This window comes from Tupaia chinensis, unplaced genomic scaffold, assembly GCF_000334495.1.
Source record: "Tupaia chinensis unplaced genomic scaffold, TupChi_1.0 Scaffold143247_2, whole genome shotgun sequence".
Classification (NCBI taxonomy): Eukaryota; Metazoa; Chordata; class Mammalia; order Scandentia; family Tupaiidae; genus Tupaia; species Tupaia belangeri.
In genome coordinates, this window is record NW_006203092.1 from 422604 (window position 1) to 444256 (window position 21653).

Below are 21653 nucleotides of genomic sequence, written 5' to 3' on the forward strand. Positions count from 1 at the left end.
TATATATATATAAAATGATGCACAGGGAAAAAAAAGAAGAAAGGTATTGATGCCAATGACACAGTTTATATGACGCACTTTGTACAAATTAACAATTATATTTAAATTATGTTTTAATTGTTATTAGTTCTATCCCACACTTTTGTCTATTAATGTCATTTTTCTTTTTGAATGAATTTTTATTAACATGACAGTTGTTACAACTGATGTTTCAGTAAATGAATACAATGTGTAATGATTAAATCAAAGTCATTAGTATATCCCTCCTCTCCACCATTTGAAACATTGTATCCAGTAAATTGTTAACTACATTCTCCCTGCTGTATTTTCTAACACTAGGTATTGTTCCTTCTGTGTATATGCATTTGTGTTTCTGTTAGTCAACATCCTTTAATTCCCACCCCATGCTTCCCAACTTCTGGTAGTCATTCTACATCTCTCGACTTCTACTTCTTTTGTTACTGCCATAGGGCACATGCACTTGCTGGAGAGAGACAGAGAGAAGGCCAGAGAGAAGGCCAGAGAGGACAGAGAGAAGGACAGTGAGAAATCATTCCCTGGGAAAATGGCCATACTGCAATCCTTTCTCCTCTGCTCTCCTCCTGGGATATTGGACACCACCATGGTGTGGCTCTTAAGCCACCAGATCTAGATTTCGAACCACAAAGCTGGCCACATGGGACTCTAGCTCCTTAACCTCCATGCCACCTGCTGTCCTAACACACGCACACATACACACACACACACACACACACACACACACACACACACTTTTATGTATACTTCTAGATGTTTCTGTAGGATACATAAAATTGTTTCTCTAGAAAATGTTTACCATTTTGCACTTCTACGAGCAAAATATAAAAATGTTTGTGTCTGAACATATTTCCTAACACAGGTTGTGTTTCTTTTTTTTTTTTGCCATAGGGTGCATGAGCTTGCCATAGAGAGAGGGAAAGTGAGAAATCATTCCCAGGGGTGATGGCCAGGCCACAGTCCCTTTTCCTCCATTCTCCTCTTGGGATTTTGGGCATGCATACACACCTGGCATGATTTTCAAGCCACCAGGTCCAAGGCTCAAACTGCAGTCGGCCATGTGGAAGTCCAGTGCCTTAACCACCGTGTCACCTGCTGATTATTTTGATTTTACAAAAGACCCTTGCCAATCTGAGAAGGAAAAAACTGTGTTTTGTGTAACAAAATCCCTTATAAAAATAAACAGAAGAGGTGCTATAATTTTCCCCACCCTGAAACAAATGACAGTTTCTTGCAGATGCTTCTAGATTTTTCTCTATGCTTATACAAACGTAAGGATGTTGTTGTCTTTATTTATTTATTTATTTATTTATTTTGGAGAGATTTTTGCTATAGGGCGTGTGCGCTTGCCAGACAGACAGAGAGAGACAGAGAGACAGAAAGCGGGGAATCACCCCCTCGGAGGGATGGCCACGCCACAATCCCTTCTCCTCCATTCTCCTCTCGGGATCTTGGGCACGCACGCACACGCGCCCAGCGTGAGTTTAAGGCACCAGGTCCGGGACTCGAACCGCGGTCGACTACGTGGGAGTCCAGTGACATAGCCATTACGCTAACAGCTGGTCCCGTGGATGTAGTTGTCTTTAACAAAACATATTTTTGTTTTTGATGTCTTCTGTGGCAACTTAATTTACATATCTACAGTTTTTCAGAGTTAATACTTTGCACTTACTCTGAATTTCCTGTTTTTTAATTACTTTATTCATTTGATCACTGTACGTCGCTACAGTGATCACATGCTTGCATTCCCCTTCTCAAACATATTATAATGGCCTTCCATAAGTTTCTGGGTTTTATAAATGAACACAATTGTAGAAAATTTTTATTAGTTTTTATTATTCATCTTACCCCTTATTCTTTATCATGGCTGCACATTTGTTTATTATAGTATATATGAGTTTTATCATTGGCGTGAATTCATTCTTTTCCTGGGACGAGCTAACAGTTGTAGTAGGATCATTGTGGAGTAAACGAATGTAGGAATTGAGAGACTAACGTAGAGAGGACTGAGAACAGCATTCTCGTGTCTGTGAATCTGTGTGAATCCATCCACACCTGCCCCATCCGTAACCTACAGCAGTCACTTGCCCGGCAGACTGAGCTCCTCACAGACTATCGTGCGTGAGTGGCATCCTTCACAGCGGTGAACCTCACTCGGGGATGAGAACAGTTACCATCTTTACAAACTGAGTATACCTGCTAGGTTCCTGGGCCTCAGCCTCACGGAAACAATATACAGACATCTGAGAATAATCACCTTTCACCTTTCTTAGTGAGACAGTTCTATTTTTATTCAAAATGTTTACATTTGAACCAAGGCATGCCAAAAAAAGTTCTCTTCATAAACCTTTACAATTCTGATTCTGTAAATCACTAAACCCAGAGAAGACAGGGAAGTCCTTCAGCAAAGCTAATATCGTTTTTTGCAATACCATACTCGAGTCAATTTTAATGTATTCCCTCAGCAAATGTTCCCTGGGTTTCTGTTGTGATTCACTCACTGTTCCAGGTACAGTGACCAGATGAGGGTTGAGAGTGGATGGATTGGGAGTACAGTGTTTTCCCAAATAATTAACTTTACATTCATTCGTGGAGCATCATCACAGCATACAAAATGTGATTTCCCATCCAGAATACACTGCATAGTGGCTTAATCATACATGTTATCATCGATAATTTTCCATTACTAGTTTCATATATATATATGAAATTATATATATATATATATATATAATTTCCCCCCTATTTAATGGAATCAATATTTGCAATGGAAAGTTGGCCTCTGTTCCAGGCAATGTGACATTTGCTGAGGGTGTTGTAAACAAGTCAGTCTTTAGCAGAAATTAACAAATGAGGAATATAAGGGATCTGAAACTGGGAGAGTGTGTCGTTGACCTATTGAGGCCCGCGTCCTGTGAGGGTGAGAAGTCTTTGGATAATACATGTCCTTATTGATGATTCAGGTGGACCAGTTAGACAAAACAGCCCCCCAGATCACATGCTTGCATTCCCCTTCTCAAGTGGGGCTGCTGAAAAATGGCTGTTACGGGATTTACATCACTTCACGCGTATTGAAGGCCTCAGACCCTGACACGGAGGACGATCAGATCGTCTTTAAGATTTTACGAGGCCCACAACATGGACGTCTGGAGAACACAACAACAGGTACCGACTTTCTTAATCCTTGTAACTGCTCCTTTTAAAATACCTAGTGGCTGGCGGGGCTAGGGAGTAATTAAATTAAGTGCAGGCCCAGTTGGTAAACACTCCCGAGGGCTTCCTGATAGATGTAGTATATAAATCAATATTGGTGCTAAAGAGGGCTTGAAGTGAACTTTCCTAAATTCATCCTGACTGGGAGGACCAAATACTGATATGCAGCTGTTCATTGTTTATAATTTTTTTCAACAACCAGATTATACTATAAAGGAACACAGTATCAGGACTGGATCCATATTTGTGACTAATTTTTTCAACTCTCGTGAATTCCAAAAGATGTTCATTCTTTGTTTTTTAAATCTGGGTTTTATTTTCCCCTAATGTGTTCTCTGTGTTGCAAAGTATTTCTGCTTCCTGAAGACAATGGTAATATCACTGAACAGGCACAGAACTCCAGATTTTTATAACTGTACCTTCCTACTCCCCATCTCTGTATTTTTATATTTTCTGTAAGGCAAATGTTTCTGAAGCAAAATAAAATGAAAACATCATGTAAGTTCATTGCATCTGTATTCTAATATAGTTGCATCATGTTAATTCCTTCTTAAAAATGTATTTTGGTGGGAACCAGCAGTTAGCGTAATGGCTATGTTGCTGAACTCCCACATAGTTGACTGCGGTTCGTGTCCCGGACCCGGGGGCTTAAAACTCACACCGGGCACGTGTGCGTGCGTGCCCAAGATCCCGAGAGGAGAATGGAGGAGAAGGGATTGCAGCGTGGCCATCCCCCCTGGGGGGTGATTTCTCGCTTTCTGTCTCTATATCTCTCTGTCTGTCTGGTGAGCGCATGCGCCCTATAGCGAAAATCTCTCAAAAAAAATGTATTTTGACTCTTTTTAAGCTGTGTTTAAGATAAAATAGCCATGCTATTAGATCAGCTCCTCTTCAATGGTTTGTTTTATTAGCTATAGGATTTCTTTCTTTCTTTTTGTAGGTGAATTTATCCATGAGAAATTTAGCCAAAAGGACTTAAACAGTAAGACCATTCTTTACATCATAAACCCATCTTCAGAAGTAAATTCAGATATTATGGAATTTCAAATCATGGACCCAGCCGGGAATTCTGGTGCTCCTCAAATGTAATTTCTTTTTTTTTTTTTTTGCTTATTTAATATTCCTGCATATAATGCACAGAATGTATCTAAGGAGGAAAGTGAAATGTTCTTTTTCAGACCTAATAAGATAAATTGAGACATCATTTCACAAGTTCATAGAATTTATTTTGGAGAGCAAATCTTCTTTTTCTCACTGCTTGATCATGGGTAAACCAATAGCTTTAGAGTATAGATATATTAAAAGTGAGAGTGGGAGCCAGCAGGTGGCTTGGTGATTAAGATGCTGGACTCCCACATGGCTGACAATGGTTTGAGTCCCAGACCTCGTGCCTGGGACTTTCTTTCTGGGACTTACTTTCTTGCTTTCTATCTCCATCTCTCTAGTGAACACATGTGCTCTGTAGCAAATAAAAAAAAAATAATAATGAATTAAATAAATTTTTAAAATATTTTTTAAAATGTGAGGTTGGGGGCCAGCGAATGACATGGTAGTTAAAGTGCTGGATCCCACATGGCTGACTCTGTGGTTCAGGTCCAGAACCCATGGCTTGAAAAAAACACTGGGTGCATGTGTGTGCGTGTTCAAAATCCTGAGAGGAGAGTGGAGGAGCAGGGATTCCGGTGTGGCCATCTCCCTGGGGGATGATTTCTCACTTTCCTTCTCTCTCTGTTTCTCTCTGGCAAGCACACATTCCCTATCACACAAATCTAAAATACCACTGCTACTAGACCGTTTTAGGAATGTGAAGTTGTCTGTGGCTGGGTCCTTTACATCATGCAGGTGACTGCACACAGTTTTACACACAGAGAGCTTTCTGTCTTGACAACTGCCTAGCCTTCAGGATGGAGCTCACAGACACATGTATAAATCGTGCAGCCAGAGGTCACTCTAGGACCGTGTTACTGTAGTAAGCAGGCAAAGTGAGGTAGTGAGAAGGGCAGCCTTCTCTTTCAAAAAAACATGAAGTTGCTTGAAACTGTCTTCCTAATGAGTTCAGAACCCTAGCAGAGGTGAGGTGAAGATTGCAGAGAGGAGAGTAGACATGGGGAGGTATCAGTGACACGTGGAAGGCGTATAAAGTGTGTGAGGGGGTCTTTGACGAGTTCATGGAAACGTTATCATGAGCAACGGTGGGTGGGTTTCAAAATTGTTTTGCACCAAAATAAAGTCATACTTCAATTCTATTTTTTCCACAGGCTTTTTGAAGTTCTCTTCTATGACCCTCAGAATAACAAGACTAACATAATCCTCACAATGAACTAGATAAGCAGACCATAGTAAATATTACTGACTGGATTCCTATTCTAGACTTTTCATGACTGTGGATCTTGAATAACTGACCAGCTAGTGGGTGGTCATAGAAAGGCCGATCAGTGACAAATTCTTAAGCTGCTTGTTTTCTGGGTTTTGTTTGTTTGTTTGTTTCTGTTTTTGTTTTCATTTGATGCTCGGCTCATCCCAAAGAAAAGTTGCGTATTTACCCCAGCTTTAACGTTCATCATATCTTAGTCATACCAAACACCATAAGGGAGGATGGCCCTGTTATGGCCTTTTTATGATGGAATATGGACAAAGGAATAAAAACCTCTCCTCAGGCTCTTCATTCTCATTCCGATCCTGAATTGTAGTTCCAACAGTCGCCAGCAGAGGTCTCTATAGTCATTGTCAGAAAAAAAAAAATGGGCATCCAAACAAGTCCCACTTCCATTGATCTGGTGTCGTACCTGGCCCAAATTTATTAACTCCACTGATTTTTATTGAGTCACTACTATATGCCAGACAGTACTAGAAGCTGAGAAATAGGTGTGAACAAGAAAGTCCTAGCCCTTGACATTAAAATATAATCCTGAGGTTACAAACTAAAATCCATTAAACTGCTTTTGCCTAAAAGAAATGATTCCTCAGGATCAGTCTTTACAGAAAACATACCAGTTACCTACAAATAAACATTCTGAATTCTCAAGAAAAATGTAAGAAGAACAAAAAAGAAAGAGAAATTGCTCCTAAACCAATACATTAACTTCTCTTGTTTTTTAAATGAGTTTTTAAATAGTTCAACTAAAAATATTGATCCGACTTGCTACTGGCCAATGCTAGCCTTTGGTACCTCATGTGTGAACATCATGTAGCTGACCATTTTTTTCTCCCAGTAATGCCACTGGATTGATACTGCTTCGCCCACATGCCCTTTTCATTCCTTGTTATTATTAAGGACATTGGCTAATTTACGTTTTTAAAGAAACTTCATTTGATTTCAGAATCGCAGCAGAATTTATTTAATGTGATGATAACCTCAATTGCAACTCTTTTATTTTATTTAATTTTTCCCAGGAGAGAGCAAGAGAGAGGGACAGGGAGCTAGTACCTTCGATGAGGCATGGTCACGCCACCATCCCCTCTCCTCCATTTCTCAGTTCTATTGGGATTTGGGGCATGTTCGCGCAGGTGCAGGGCAGGCTTCTCAAGCTGCCAGGTCCAGGACTCAGCTGCCTTAATGACTAGGCCACAGGCTGGCCGTTGTGGCTCTTTTAAATAAACTCTTGCTTGTGCTGGACATAAATTTTCATATGCCTGTGCTGGAGAGGTTCCTGCTTGAAATAATCGGAACCAGTAGAACAAGATGCTGCAGTGTATGCCTACCAAGGGGTAACACAGAAAGAACTTTGGTTTGATTGTGACATAAATGAGGTTGTTTCTCTTCTGAGTGGGAGGGGAAAAGAGAAATTACCCTACATTTATCTCCATAATTTTTTAATGATATAGTTGTCCCCAACCTTACCTGTAAGTAGGTGTTTCTGTGCACATTTTTCTGGTAAACAACTGTGTAATGGATACTGGTTTGTCTTCCAAAGACAACTGGCAAGAACCACCGGCCAGAACCTGGGTACATGTGCTGATACAGTGTAAGCCACAGTTCGCAGTTGGAATATCATCATTGATTGCTCTGTTTCATTGCTATTTATTTCATCATCAAAACCATCCTTTTCGTGGCAGTAATCCAGCATTTACAGGTGAGGAAGCTGAGGCACAGGGTGAGGAAGTGACTTGCCCAAGTTCACGTAGCCGTTAGTGAAGGGGCTGGGGTTTAGGCCCAGGCAGTGTGGCTGTCCCTACCTGAGACCTTACTCCTTCCCCAGGATGCAGCAGAACTGGCAGGAAAGCTTCGTAGCAGCAGCCTTAACTCTGTTCTTGGCCACTTAGGCAGCAAGAAAGAAGGGATATTTACTCTTCAAGGACCTTAAGGTGTAAGTTTATTTTTTTTTAATGTAGATGACAAGTTTCAACCTTAGTGTGCATTTCATATCTAGGACACTGGGAATTACAGATATTGAATCACTGGACTTAGAACTAAAAGAGTTTGAACTTTGGCTCTACTATTCACTGAATGATCATAAAAGACTTAGTTATCTCATCTGTAAAATGGGGTAATACCACAATTAGTTCAGAGAGACAAATGAGATAAAATATATAAAAGTCATGATGTATTTTTCTAGGTTTGTCTATGCAAAAATGCATCATGACTTTTCCAATGACCCAATATTTAAAGTCCCTAAAAAATGTAACTTGGGGTGGTGATTATTGCTGTTTTTAATTCATGTGAGCCCCTCAATTGACTGTTTGGAGATGTATCCTGGAAGCTTTTGATGGATTAGAAACCCCACATATAATTAGGAATTGATTCCAGAATGATTCACAAACTAAGCAATCAATGTGCTTATGAACCAGTAATCTAAATACCAAGGAATTTTGTGTTCTTTGGCTTAGACAGGATTAATATTCTATGTATTTGAAGGGGAGAAGACCTTCTAGAATGAAGCTAAAGGGAGTAGTGAGTGTATAATGGAGCAGAAAGGGGGCTCATTTAGAGCATGAGAAGCACCAGTGTTCAGTGGGGATATTCCAGCATCTTAATTGTTAGTAAGTTTTTGCTATTGTAGTGTTTCTTCAGAGTTCAGTCCCAAAGGATCAATAGATGTTTTATCTTTTTAAAATATTAGCAAATGCTGATTTGAGTGGATTTAATCAAGTTACTGACAACTAGCTAGCATGCATGGTTGTTTAATTGTATCACATCCCAGAATCAAGGTGGGAATCACTAAGGGAGGGCTGGAACATGCAGTGTATCTCCACCTGACTGGGCTGCAGAGTGGTCCTCCCCCGTTCCCTCCTCCATTATTCCTTCCCCCTGACTCTCCCCTCCACACACACATGCACACAATAGCTCAGAGAACAATTTTTTTCTTTTTTTCTTTTTTTTTTTTATATAATATATTTGGATGGCATTAGTAGATAGAAATTATGTATGCCACTGAAATCCATGGAAAATTGCAGAAAGGTTTAGATTTGGCCAAGAACCCATTTCAGGCACGGTACTAGGTGCTTTCTCAGGTACTGTCTAATTTGAGAAACACAATTTTCTGAGGATGACAAGGCTCAAAGCATTTCACTCATGGCTCAGACATCACCGGAAGAGTGACAGTGGGCGTGAACCCTGACCGACCTTTCAGCCTTCTTGGTGAGCTATCATCTTCTGGGCTCCTGCTGTGGCGTGACTCATGGATAAGACTACACCCATTCTCTAGTCCAAATTGCATTTTAAGGGTAATCTGTAAAACTTCCATGCTGAGTTACACAGGAACCGCTTCGTCCCATCAAAGGCACCCCAGAATGAAGCCAACTTCTGACCAAGTCAGTTTTCCTAGTCTGTCTTCCACATGGACCTCTTCCTTGTGTCACTGAAAAAAGTGAACTTCAAATGAGAGGCTGACTTATGCCAAAGTTCTCGATAATTCAGTGGCCTCTCTCCAACTGCTGTGTGATTGCAAACATTCTGATTTCATTTTTGAGAGATTTTTTGCTATAGGGTGCATATACTTCCTGGAGAGACAGAGACGGAGAGACAGAAAGTGAGAAATCATTCTCCAGGGGGGATGGCCATGCTGCAATCATTTCTCCTCCATTCTCTCCCAGGATTTTGGGCATGCACACACATGTACCTCATGTGATTTTCAAAGCTCTGGGTCAGGGACTTGAACCATAGTCAGTCATGCGGGGGTCCAGTGCCTTAATCACCATGCCACCTGCTGGCCCCTTTTTTTTTTTCTGTTTTTAAATTGCCAGGAAAAGAGTGCACTCACCAGAGAAAGAGAGATAAAGAGAGGGAGAGAAATCCCCAGAGGGCTGTGGCCATGCTGCCATCCTTCGTCCTCTATTTCTCCACCCTGTTGGGTGTTGGGGCATGCATGATATGAACTCGGTGTGTGTTTTCAAGTTGCCCAGGCTGGGATTTGAACCATGTGGTCAGTCATGTGGAATGTGGCTCTTTTACTAGTAGGCCACAGGAGTGGCCCCATTCTCATTCTTCTCTTTCTTCTAGGACCCACATTCTAGTTGTTCTGTTTTTTATTCCTGACCTTAAAAGAGGACAGAAGACTTTTTTTTTTTTTAAAAAAAAGGAATTTGTATCAGGCAAACTTTGGTATGTTTTAACTGCCTTTAGGAAACACCTTGAATAGGCAGAAGCTGAAAAACTGTTGGCTCCTGATTCCCGCATGTTACCTGTAAGCCAGATTTAAAGCGTTTCCAGACTAGGTTTTAGAAAAGTGCAAAAGAAGGGAAGAAAAGTAGCATTTATTAAGCACCTACTGTGTACAGGTACTTCGTACATATGAACCAATTTTCTTTTTAATCATTTGACATGTGCGTATTTCTCCTCATTGTGAAGATAATGAAAACAGGGGCCCAGAGAGTCTGAGTTGCTGACTGGAATCACACAGTGGTGAGTGACTGCAAGAGGAGTTGGACTCTCACGCACTCGGTGTGGATACTCACTATGTTGTATCTTGGCTAAACAACGTTTCCCCATTATCAGGAGAAAAATGAAAACATAGGCGTTTGTAGCATTAGATTATGGAGCTTAATTATCTCATCTTTGAATTGCTAGGTCTTATATTGAATGTTGGAAGATAGTTTTTAGTATTTTCATTTTCTTCAGTCATATGCTACTTGATTGTAAATGATCGGTTTTAAGAGTAATAATTTAATCATAATGTTAACTTCTATAAAACATTTTACGGAGAAGCCCCAAATACTTAATGAGTATTCATGAAGGGTCATTTAACCCCTTTGAAGTGCAGAGTCATTGCTATTACACTTCGGGAAGCGAAGGAACAGGCAAAGAGAGGCTAAGTACCATTTCACAGACTCTTGTTAACCTAGATTAGCATCCCGAATCCCATACTGATGTGTTCATCCCACGTGTTTCTTTCAGCTTATTGTCTCTTCGTATAAATGGATCAAATAGTCACAAAACACGACATCAGAAGGTACATGCTCTTTACTCTCAACTTTGGTCTTGTGACATTGGGGACAGACAGTTCTCTGTCAGGGGAGGGTCCTGTGCATACAAGGGTGTCCTGCAGCATCCCCGGCCTGTGTCCACTGAGTGCCAGTACCACCCTCTGCTCAGACGTAACCATCAAAACTGCCTCCAGACATGACCACCTGCTGAGAACCGCACACATGTCTCAGCAGATCGCATACGTGCTGCGTGTTAAGAAATTAGGACTTATGTTAGAATACTCTTTTTGTCAATTCTGCCTTTCTCTCTGTTCTCATAAAGTCAAGTCCTAGTCAGAGGTTCCAGAGTAAGTCAGGGCTAGAGAGAATGTGGGAGGATCACTAGCCAAGCATTTTTTTATTGTATGAAAGACGACATTAATAAGGTTGGTGAGAAGTGGTCACTTGAGTTTGGGAAACAAAGAGCTAAATAAGATTTATTTATTCAATTACTAAAGATTTACTGAGCGGCCAATATGTTGTAGACATTCTGCGAGAAACTTGGGCTATGTCGGCGAACCAAAGACCTGTGTTTCCTCGCAGCTTATAGAGTACATATCTAAGTACACAAGATGATGTGTGAAACATGATACGTGCTTTGGAAAGTGAAAACGCTGGTCAGGGTAAAGGGGAGTCCAGGGGCTGGGCTGTGAGGAAGAGGCTGTAATTTTAAGTTGGATGTTTAGATAGTTTTTCCTGTCTGACTGCTTTGCATGGTGGACCAGAAATCTCATGACTTCTAATCCAATTTGATGCCTCCCAACCCGTGCTGTATTTCCATTCCCAATAGTGGTTCTTGAGAACCAAATTTCAGTTTTCACATTGAATCAGATTTTCTATTGTGATGAGAACCCCAAAAGTACTTAAGGAGGTAGTTGTCTACTGGGAAGACTTTCCTCCTGAGGGACATTTGGCAATGTCTGGAAACCTTTTTGATTCTTTTAAGCGGGGAAATATGGTATGACTGCTTCAAATATGTCAAGGTCCGGGATGTTGCTAATTTTTTTTGTAGAGGTTTTTGCCTTAGGGTGTATGCACTCACCAGAGAGAGAGAGAAAGAGACAGAGAGAGAGTGAAAGGCAAACTGAGAAATCACCCCCCCAGGGGGATGATCATGCCACAATCCCTTCTCCATTCTCCTCCTGGAATCTTGGGCATGCACACACAAGCACCTGGCATGAGTTTCAAGCCATCAGATATGGGACTTGAACCAGTTGGCCATGTGGGAGTCCAGTAATGTAACCACCACACCTCCCCTGTCCCCTCGACATTTTTTTAAGTTTATTTCTCCTGTAAGTGAGAGACAGAGAGATAGCACCCCCAAAGGACCATCGATGTCATGATCCACCCCCAGCTTCATCCAGCCCTGGATCATGGGCACATGCATACCTCCCTCAAGGAGGTCTCTAATGTCAATCTCCTCATGTGGATCAGCCTCCCAGAGTGTCACGTTTTACTACTGTGTCAGGGTCCAGGACCTGGTGCATCTTACAGTGCACAGGATGGCCTCCCGCAGTGAGGAACTAGCTTCCCCAAAATGTCAGTCGAGCTTGAGTATTTTACCTCCTGCTAAATAGCTTGAAATGATTGCTATTGGGGTTTCACATGAAGTTTGTCTGAACCTTCATTTCTAAGTATAGAATGAGTTTTCTCAAAGCTGTAGGAAAACAGGGGGGGTCATTAAATGAGGAGATATAGGAGCCAGTAGGTGGCATGGTGGTTGGGGCACTGGACTGCCACATGGCCAACCATGGTTCGAGTCCCAGAACTGGCAACCTGCTTTCTCACTTTCTCTTTCTCTCTGGTAAGTGCTCATGCCCTATAGCATGTTAAAAAATGATAATGATAATAAATGAAATGAAATAAATAAGTCTATAAGAAATGAGATGTAAACCAACCTTTATTTACATGACACCTACCCATCCAGAACTTTCTGTCTCTCCTATGCTACTGTATCTGGATACTTACATGATGCTAAATGTAGAGCTTCATGGAGTCTTGCAAGGAAAATTCCCAAGTGATTGACTCCATATCTTATTTTTCTCCTAGGTGTCTGTGTAATCAGTTTCACAATAGAAGTCTCAGTAATCAGTTTCACAATAGAAAAATCTTCCCAAATACACTACTGCAAAAAAAAAAAATTCCGAAAACCACATTAAAAAAATATGTTACACATATCCTATAGGTATGCAGGTGCCTTGCTATGTAAGAATTTTTCTGAAAAATATACAACCTGGCTTACATTTTGTGGCTTTTTAATAGATCTTCATTATTTGTAGTGAATCTTTTTTTTTTTTTGGAGAGATTTTCGCTATAGGGCGCGTGCGCTCGCCAGACAGACAGAGACAGACATAGAGACAGAAAGCGAGAAATCACCCCCCAGGGGGGATGGTCACGCCGCAATCCCTTCTCCTCCATTCTCCTCTCGGGATCTTGGGCACACATGCACACGCGCCCGGCGTGAGTTCTAAGCCACCGGGTCCAGGACATGAACCGCGGTCGACTACGTGGGAGTCCAGCGACATAGCCATTACGCTAACTGCTGGTTCCCAGTAGTGAATCATTTTTAAAAAATAAAAAAGAGCATTATATAATGACAATCTTTTTTTGAGAGAGTTTTGCATTTGCCAGAGAGAGAGAGAGAGAGAGAGAGAGATAGAGAGACAGAAAATGAGAAATCTCACACACACACTTCCTGGGGGATACCTTTGCCACAATCCTTCTCCTCTGTTCTGCTCTCAGGATGTTGGGCACACATTTACACATGCCCAGTGTGAGTTTCAATCAAGCCTCCGGGTCCGGGACTCGAACCACAGTTGGCCATGTGGAAGTCCAGCAATGTAACCACTGTGCCATCTGTTGGTCCCTATAATGACAATTTTAATCCGTAAACATTATGCAGCATACTTATGATGCATTAGGGAAATGCACATATATGCTCAAACACTAAGACCCTTCATGTTTGGAAACTGAACAGCCCTCTGAGTGGTTCCTTCTGGGTCTAGATCAGCAATCCAGTTGCATTTAGCTTCAGGCCTAGAGGTCATCTGAGTCTGAGTCTGTGCATGGCCTTGATGCATTTTCCTGTCTGTGTTAGCATTAGCAATGGAGGGGTTGTCAAAAGAACTGGACAGGGAAACTCGCTTGAACCTTATCGAGACTTAGCTGAACCCATCTAAATTTATCTATTCACTCTTCCTGCTGTCCTCCTTTCCTTCCCATTTAATCTCTGTGTTTGCCTCTATTAATGCTCTTAACTGATTTTCCCCCTTGCTCATTTACCTGGACCTTTAAAAACTTCTTTGCAATGTGTTATTTCTTTCGGCATCTCTGATATCCATGTTGGTTATAATCTTGTAATTTTTTAAGCATAGTCATTTATTTCTTTATTTCTTGATCTGTTTCATACCAGATTTTAATGTAGTTGTATCAAAACCCCATGAAGTTTCCGATATATTTTTTTCTTTTTGGAGAGATTTATTTGCTATAGGGCGCATGTGCTTGCCAGAGTGACAGAGAGAGACAGAGAGACAGAAAGTGAGAAATCACCCCCCAGGGGGGATGGCCACGCCACAATCCCTTCTCCTCCATTCTCCTCTCAGGATCTTGGGCATGCACGCACATGCACTTGGCGTGAGTTTAAGTCACCGGGTCTGAGATTTGAACCACAGTTGAGTACATGGGAGTTGAGTGACATAGCCATTACACCAACTTCTGGTCCCTCCAATAAGTTTTAATATAAAGATGAATCCTGTTTCCAAGTCAAAACATTTATGAAGTCCAGCATACCAGTAACCATAACTTCCATATCTACTCATTTAATAGATGTGCATTTTTATACAGATTCGTGACCCCCCTCCAATAATTCTGTTTCCACCCTACCCATCTCCCTCAACCATAAACCAGTGCTATCAGTGGCCCCTATGAAAGCCTAGAGAGACTGAAATTTGCAAACTTGATTCCATTTGGTAGCACCCAGAATTTCTAGTTCTGCCCACCCCCAAATAAAGAAAGAAAGAAGAGAAAAGAAGAGAAAAGAAAAGAGAAAGAAAAAGGAAAAAGTAGTAAAAAGGAATTATAAAAAATAAATTTAGGGGACTAGCAGTTAGTGTAATGGCTATGTCGTTGGACTCTCATGTAGTCGACTGCAGTTCGCATCCTGGACCCGGTGGCTTAAAACTCACACTGGGCGTGTGTGCGTGCGTGCCCAAGATCCCAAGAGGAGAATGGAGGAGAAGGGATTGCAGTGTGGCCATTCTCCCTGGGGGGTGATTTCTCGCTTTCTGAATCTCTGTCTCTCTCTGTCTGACGAGCACATGTGCCCTATAGCAAAATCTTCTCCAAAATAAATAAATAAATTAATTAATAAATTAATTAATTAATTTAGGAGCCAGCAGGTGGCATGGTGGTTAAGGCGCTGGATTCCCACATGGCTGACTGTGATTTGAGTCCCAGACCTGGCTGCTTTCAATCTCTTTCTCTCTCTCTCTGGTGAACCCATGTGTCTTATAGCAAATTAAAATAATAATGATATTAATAATAAACTATATGAAAAAGTAATCTTTAAAATAAATAAATAAATTTAAAAATTAAAAAGAGTCTGGGTACCAGTGGCAGATGGTTTAGTGGTTACCTTCCTGAACTCCTACACGGTTGACCACAGTTTGCATCCCAGACCCAGCGCTCACACTGGGTGCATGTGCACATGTGCCCCAAATCCCAAGGAGAATGGAGGAGAAGGGACTGCAGCATGGCCATTCCCCCCTGGTGGGGGGTGGTGATTTCTTCCTTTCTGTCTCTCTGTCTTTCTGGTGAGTGCATGTGTCCTATAGCAAAAAATCTCTAAAAAAAGAAGAGTCTGAATCTGTTTGTAAGTTTGAGGAGTATAGTAAGGCATCCGCTGAGGGTTTTCTTTCTTTTTTTTTTTTTTGAGAGGTTTTTGCTATAGGGCACATGCACTTGCCAGAAAGGCAGAGAGAGACAGAGGGACAGAAAGCGAGAAATCACCCCCTAGGGGGGATGACCACGCCACAATCCCTTCTCCTCCATTCTCTTCTCGGGATCTTGGGCATGCACGCACATGCGCCCGGCGTGAGTTTAAGCCACCGGGTCCGGGATGTGAACCACGGTCGACTACATGGGAGTCCAGCGACATAGCCATTATGCTAACTGCTGGTCCCCCGCTGAGGGTTTTCTAAATTTAGAATAAAAAGGAAAACATTAAACAAAAGTAATGGAAGCGTGTTAAACTGTCATAAAGAATATTTCTTTTTTATGTCACTAGGGCACCAGGGGATTAAAAAAGGTAAGAACATACTTGGAGAGAAATATTTAGGTGAAACATTTCAATAGTCTCCCTTAAAAGAAGGAAGCATTTCATGGTAAAGATAAAATTGTATAGCTCTGCTTCAGCTCAGACAGAAATTGTGAAGAACTTCAGTTAGGAAGAGAAATGGTAGAGGAAGAATAGAAGAGTTGGCATCAGATTTATGCTTGAATTTTATCTCTGCAACCTGTTAATTTGGTCATAGCTTTTTGTCTTTGAGGTAGTTATGTGACATTTCAAGGCATGGTTTCTTTGCTTTTTGAAAACAATAATGAAGCTCCTTTCAGTTTTACAGGGAGATATACCCAACTTAGTGTGATGAAGATTAAATGACAGTTCCCACAAATGTTGAACTCATTGAATATGTTGTAGAAACAAGACCCACCCTCTATTTATCAGGTTTATTCAGTTGTACAAGGAGACTTCAAAAAGTTAGTGGGAAATAGAATTGAAGTATAAATTTATTTTGGTGCAAAAGAAATTGAAATCTATGAATAGTTGTTAAAAATTTGCATTTTCCATAAACTTTTTGAAAACCCCACATATGGTTTATCCAAACTACGTATTAGTGCAGCCCTTTTATATGCACAGAAGGAAGAAGAGATGACAGTTACAAAGCACCTGTACACTTTCATTCCTAGGCACATCCTCAAAAGTGAGCTCAAGTTTAGAGAAGATCTTTGTTTGGAGCAATTCTTATTGCACCAGTGAGGAAGCCCACAAGATAGCATAGCAAAGACCATATCAATGCCTTCTCCAAAAAGGAATGTCGCCTTGACCTTAGCAACTGCTGGTTCTTTTTCCTTCAGAACCCTCAAACTTGAATTCCCTATTTTTGTCATTTAAACCGGAGGAACCTTCAGCAGTCTTTTAATCTTAGTTTTTACATATGTAAAAAGAAATTTTTATTTTTTAAAAAAACTGTTGATTTCATTTTATTAATTATTATTATTATCATTTTTAAAAATTTGATTAGAGAGAGAGAGAAAGGGAATGTGAGAAAGCAAGTCACCAGGTCCAGGACTCGAATCATGGTCAGCCATGTGGAAGTCCAGTGCCTTAACCACCATGCCACCTGCCTGACTGTAAAAGGGAATTTTAATACTTTCTCTGCCTACCTCACAGGGTTATTTTAAAGATCAAATACAATATTTTTAGTCAAAGTTGTGTGTTGAAGTACACCAAACAAATGTAAGAAATTTCTCCCACTGGTGTAAGTTGGTCAACCAGCATGATGCCATCAGTGACTCCACATCCTTCCCAGCAGATATATCCAGTAGAGTCCACAGGCGGTTACTGTGTGTTTCTTATGATTTCCCTTTTCTTTTTCTTTCATGAACAGTTTGGAATTGAAATGGTCTCATGTCGAATGGTCACAGTCTGAATATGAAGTCTGTGAAAATGTGGGTGTGTTGCCCTTGGAAATTACCAGAAGGGGATACTCCATGGACTCGGCTTTTGTGGGTATAAAGGTAAGAACTCCAAAGAGGAAATTTTCAAGCTCAAACTTAAAACTGATGGTTGGTGCCCTTGATGATTTTCTTATAAAAATTTTGAGTGACCAAGGAAATTTTAAACAGCAGGAGTGTCATACTATTCTAAAGATTCTAAGTACAAAATCTCTTAGTCCCACCATGCTTTGTGTATGTTCATCGACTCTTCGGTAGGATTTTTTTCTTCTAGAGAGATTTTTGCTATAGGGTGTGTGTGCTCACCAGAGAGACAGAAAGAGACAGAGACAGACAGAAAGCGGGAAATCACCCCCCATGGGGTATTTATGACCCATACCACAATCCCTTCTCCTCCAGTCTCCTCTTGGGATTTGGGGCACTCATGCACACACCCCCAGCATGAGTTTTAAGCTGCCAGGTCCAGGACTCAAACCCTTGGTCAACTACATGGGAATCTAGTGATGTAACCATTATGCCACATGCTGGTCCCCAGATAGAATATATTTTAACTCATTTTTAGTATTGAAATTTGATCATTTGCTTCTATGAACCCTTTAAGTTTGAAGTTCAGTTTTTCAGGTAGATATATCCAACTTAGTGACACGGAGATATATCCAACTTAGTGATACGGAGCCAAACTCGGCTTTAGCAAGAGAGGGTCCATGTAAGACACACTGTGAGGTACCCAGAGTAAATTTCAGTCCCCAGAGGGCTTTCTTTTCATACATGCCTGGATTGCTTCTCATGGACTCACTAGATGAGGTAAACTAAAAGATTTAAACCTACCTTTAGAGCCATCCCAAGTCAAGCAAAATTAGGAGTGCAAATATTGACATGGGGGCTCTGAAATATAAAGAATTTTTCAGATAATTGCTTTTGACTTAGTCAACTCACTGTTCTTTTTCATTAACATGCTGCACAGAGCATAACCTATGGCTTCTAGAATTGAAGGATTTTTAAAGAAGTCATGTAACAGTAGCATTTCAAGAAAAGGGTACCATGACGTATTTGTATATACTTGACAATGGAGAATGCACTTTAAAAACTTCCCTCCTCAATCCGATGAAAGAGACACTGAAATCAGCATCTAGGGAAAAATGGCATCCTTGTTAAATTTCTATTTTAATAATCAATTCAAATCACCTTCAGAACCTCTCACACCTAAATTCAACCATATTTAAACTCCGTATTTATCTTTCTGGTGGATACAGACATTTTCCCCAGATTTGTTGTTGTTCTGTTGTTATTAAAACAGCAGAAAACATATAATTTTCCAAACAATTGCTTATGGAAAAAAGAAAGACTTTTCCTGGCTGGTTTTCTAATAATCCTCTGGTCCTCCATAGATAGCACCATATGCTCTAGTCTGGAGCTTTGAGCCAGAACTCGCCTAACACTCACCTTACCAGGTAGAAAGAATGTGCACGGTATTACTTGGAACTTTGTCACTTAAGCAGAATCCACACTGTCAAGCACAGTTCCTGACTCTTTCAGGATAACTCTACCCTGATCATAACCTGCCACCTTACTCCAGAGCTTATTGGCTACCTGACTGAGAGCAGGGGAAGAGCAGGGGAAAAAAAAGGAAAGAGAAGGTGCTTCTGTGTGGGAGGGCGGCTCTAGCTTGAGTGAAGTCCTTTCACCTGATTGATGCCTCCAGCCCTTTGCCTCAGCCCATCCCTTTTCCCACACAGGATTCTGTAAGCTCAGTGGTGGTAAATACTAGGTAATTGCACGTGCAGGAACCATGCGGGGAAATGTAACTTCCAGCATATGGTGGATACAGGTGTACAATGGGCTGCCTCTTCACAATGAAAGGTGGTTCAGGAGAAGCCTTGGCACCGTAGACAAAGAACAAATGGACGCTGAGGAGATAATACCTTTCTTCAGCAGAATGTTACATTTACAAACCCATTAATATATGTGAGGGCCTTTGATTTGAAATAGACATATTGTTTGAGGCCTCTGACATAGGAATTTTAAAGTGTGAAGTGATGCACATCATTTGTTTGTAAGAAGGTGCAGAAATAGATCAACCCGGTTTTCTAAATAAATGTCTAAAAAATGTGAAGTAACAACTGCCTATTATGCTTGCACAGAGTTCTCTGTTAATGACCTTTTTTTCAAACCAGTTATGGACACTCAGACATACAGGTACCCACTGGGGGGGAATTTAAAGTCATGACATCAAGAGCCTTAAAATCACCAATTTGGGGGCTGGCAGGTGGCGAGGTGGTTAAGGGTGCTGGACTACCACATGGCCGACCGAGGTTTGAGTCCTAGACCTGGTGGCTTGCTTTCTTACTTTTCCCCCACCGCCCTCCTCTGTGTGTGTGCGTCCCTCTCAAGTCAAATTAAAATAAATAAATAAATGGTGTTAAATTAAAATAATTCTTTTAAAAAATTACCAATTTGGTTTTAGACCTAAAACTAAAGAGCAGAGGAGTAGTCAATAGGCTCCTTAGACTAGGGTGATTGTTTTCTCCCCACAACTGTCTTGATGGGCGCCTCGAAAACCCTGGGTTCTGGGTGTGCACTGCCCTCAGGTGGCTATTTATCATCTGTTAATCCCACAAAGCTTCATTCGCGTCAGAAAAGAGTGGTGGCTTCATCCAAACCAGAGAATGAACCAGACTTGAATTCATGAGATCCAAAGGTTTTCAGTGCCTGGAGCTTGCAGGATACCCCCAAACTGGCTGAGAGAGCATCTCTCTGGTTTTCCAGAATGCCTGCTTTTTCTTCTCCTCTTCTCTTCTCTCCCTCCCTTTCCTTTGAAATACAATTTTACAACTAAGTTGGGGAGACCAGTAGGTGGCACGGTGGTTAAGGTGCTGGATCCCATATGGTCAAGCCACAGACCCAATATGTGTGCCCCAAATCTGGAGAGGTGAATAGCATGGTCATTCCCTGTGGGGGAGTGAAAGGTGTGATTTCTCATTTTCCCTCTCTCTCTGGTGAGCACACAGGCCCCATAACAACAACAATAAAACCTAGGTTGGGGTAAATAAAAGGTTATACAGTAAAATTGTGCTCATAACAAAGAGACAAATGCTATTTAAAATACATGCTACTTCCTCCAATAATCACTTATGAGAGAAAAAAAGGAAAAAGCTTTCATTTTTGTTGATATTAGTCTAGCAAAAGTTAACTTTAAGGAAGATCTATTTAGCTGGATCTAAAATGATTCATCATAATTTGAAAAACCTACTTAATTAAAAAAAAGAGTAAAAGGACATGAGTTTACTCTAGGAGAGGGAGAAGAGATATTTCTCTATTATAAAATATTTGTTTTTATTTTTAAAAAGTCTTCTTTTCCATTTAAGGTCAATCAAGTGTCAGCCACAGTTGGAAAAGATTTCACCGTGACCCCGTCTAAACTGATTCAGTTTGACCCAGGTAACTTTTGTGTCTACAGTTCATTTTGTGGCTTTTGTAAGCAAATCTGGAGATTGTGGAGAAGACAGGATATGCAACTGGGAACTCCCCAGGGCTCCATACCCTCCCACTCTGAGAGATGAGTATGGACTTGAGGTTTTGCCCTCTTACCTTTTTTGTTGTTGTTGCTGTTGGTATAAGTGAATATTTACTTAGAATGAGAAGAAAAAAACGTAACAAATGACAACTATAAATTCAATGCAAACATTCAAAACAATCCAGAAAAAAATGAAGGTCATTTAAAAAATTATGTAAAGGCCGAGCACAGAGCCGTTAATAAAATTGGCTCATATTTTATGCAAAATTTGTGTATGTTTTATTTACATGGATGCCTAAAGGGCATTTTAAAATCCCCTTCTTGGAAGAGGTTAATTCCAGAGGAAATTATTATTTAAATGAATAGTACTTTTTTTGTTTTAAATTTGTGGAAAAAATATCTTTAGGAACAAAAGGGAATACAGAAGTATGGTACTTCTCTTAAGGATGTTCTATTGTTTGGGAAACATAGACATGAAAATATTAATATAATACAAATATTAATAGTGGGACCTAAAGGATGAGCCACTGATCTGGCTAAGGAAAATCCTGGAAGACTGCCCAGGGCAAGCAATATTCCAGCAGGTAGAAGACAAAGAAAGCTAGAGGATAGAGAACTAAGATGGACGCACCAACGGCCATACTTTTGGGGAACCATGGTTATTGCTGAGGCTGGAGCCCCACACTGTTTCCCTAACTCCCATGGAGGGGGCAGGTAGCTCCACCTCCCACACTGTACAGGTCTGTCTCTTTCC

At 40.8% G+C, this 21653-nt stretch overlaps 1 protein-coding gene across 1 annotated transcript in view; it reads left to right on the forward strand.

The window, feature by feature from the left end:
* The window catches only part of FREM1 (FRAS1 related extracellular matrix 1), a 182673-nt gene that overhangs the window by 134746 nt on the left and 26274 nt on the right, over nt 1-21653 (forward strand). Inside the window, exons 27-30 of the mRNA XM_006163834.1 lie at nt 3000-3201; nt 4190-4334; nt 17319-17448; nt 20751-20823. Coding sequence (XP_006163896.1) covers nt 3000-3201; nt 4190-4334; nt 17319-17448; nt 20751-20823 — 550 coding nt within the window. The remainder of the gene's footprint in view (nt 1-2999; nt 3202-4189; nt 4335-17318; nt 17449-20750; nt 20824-21653) is intronic.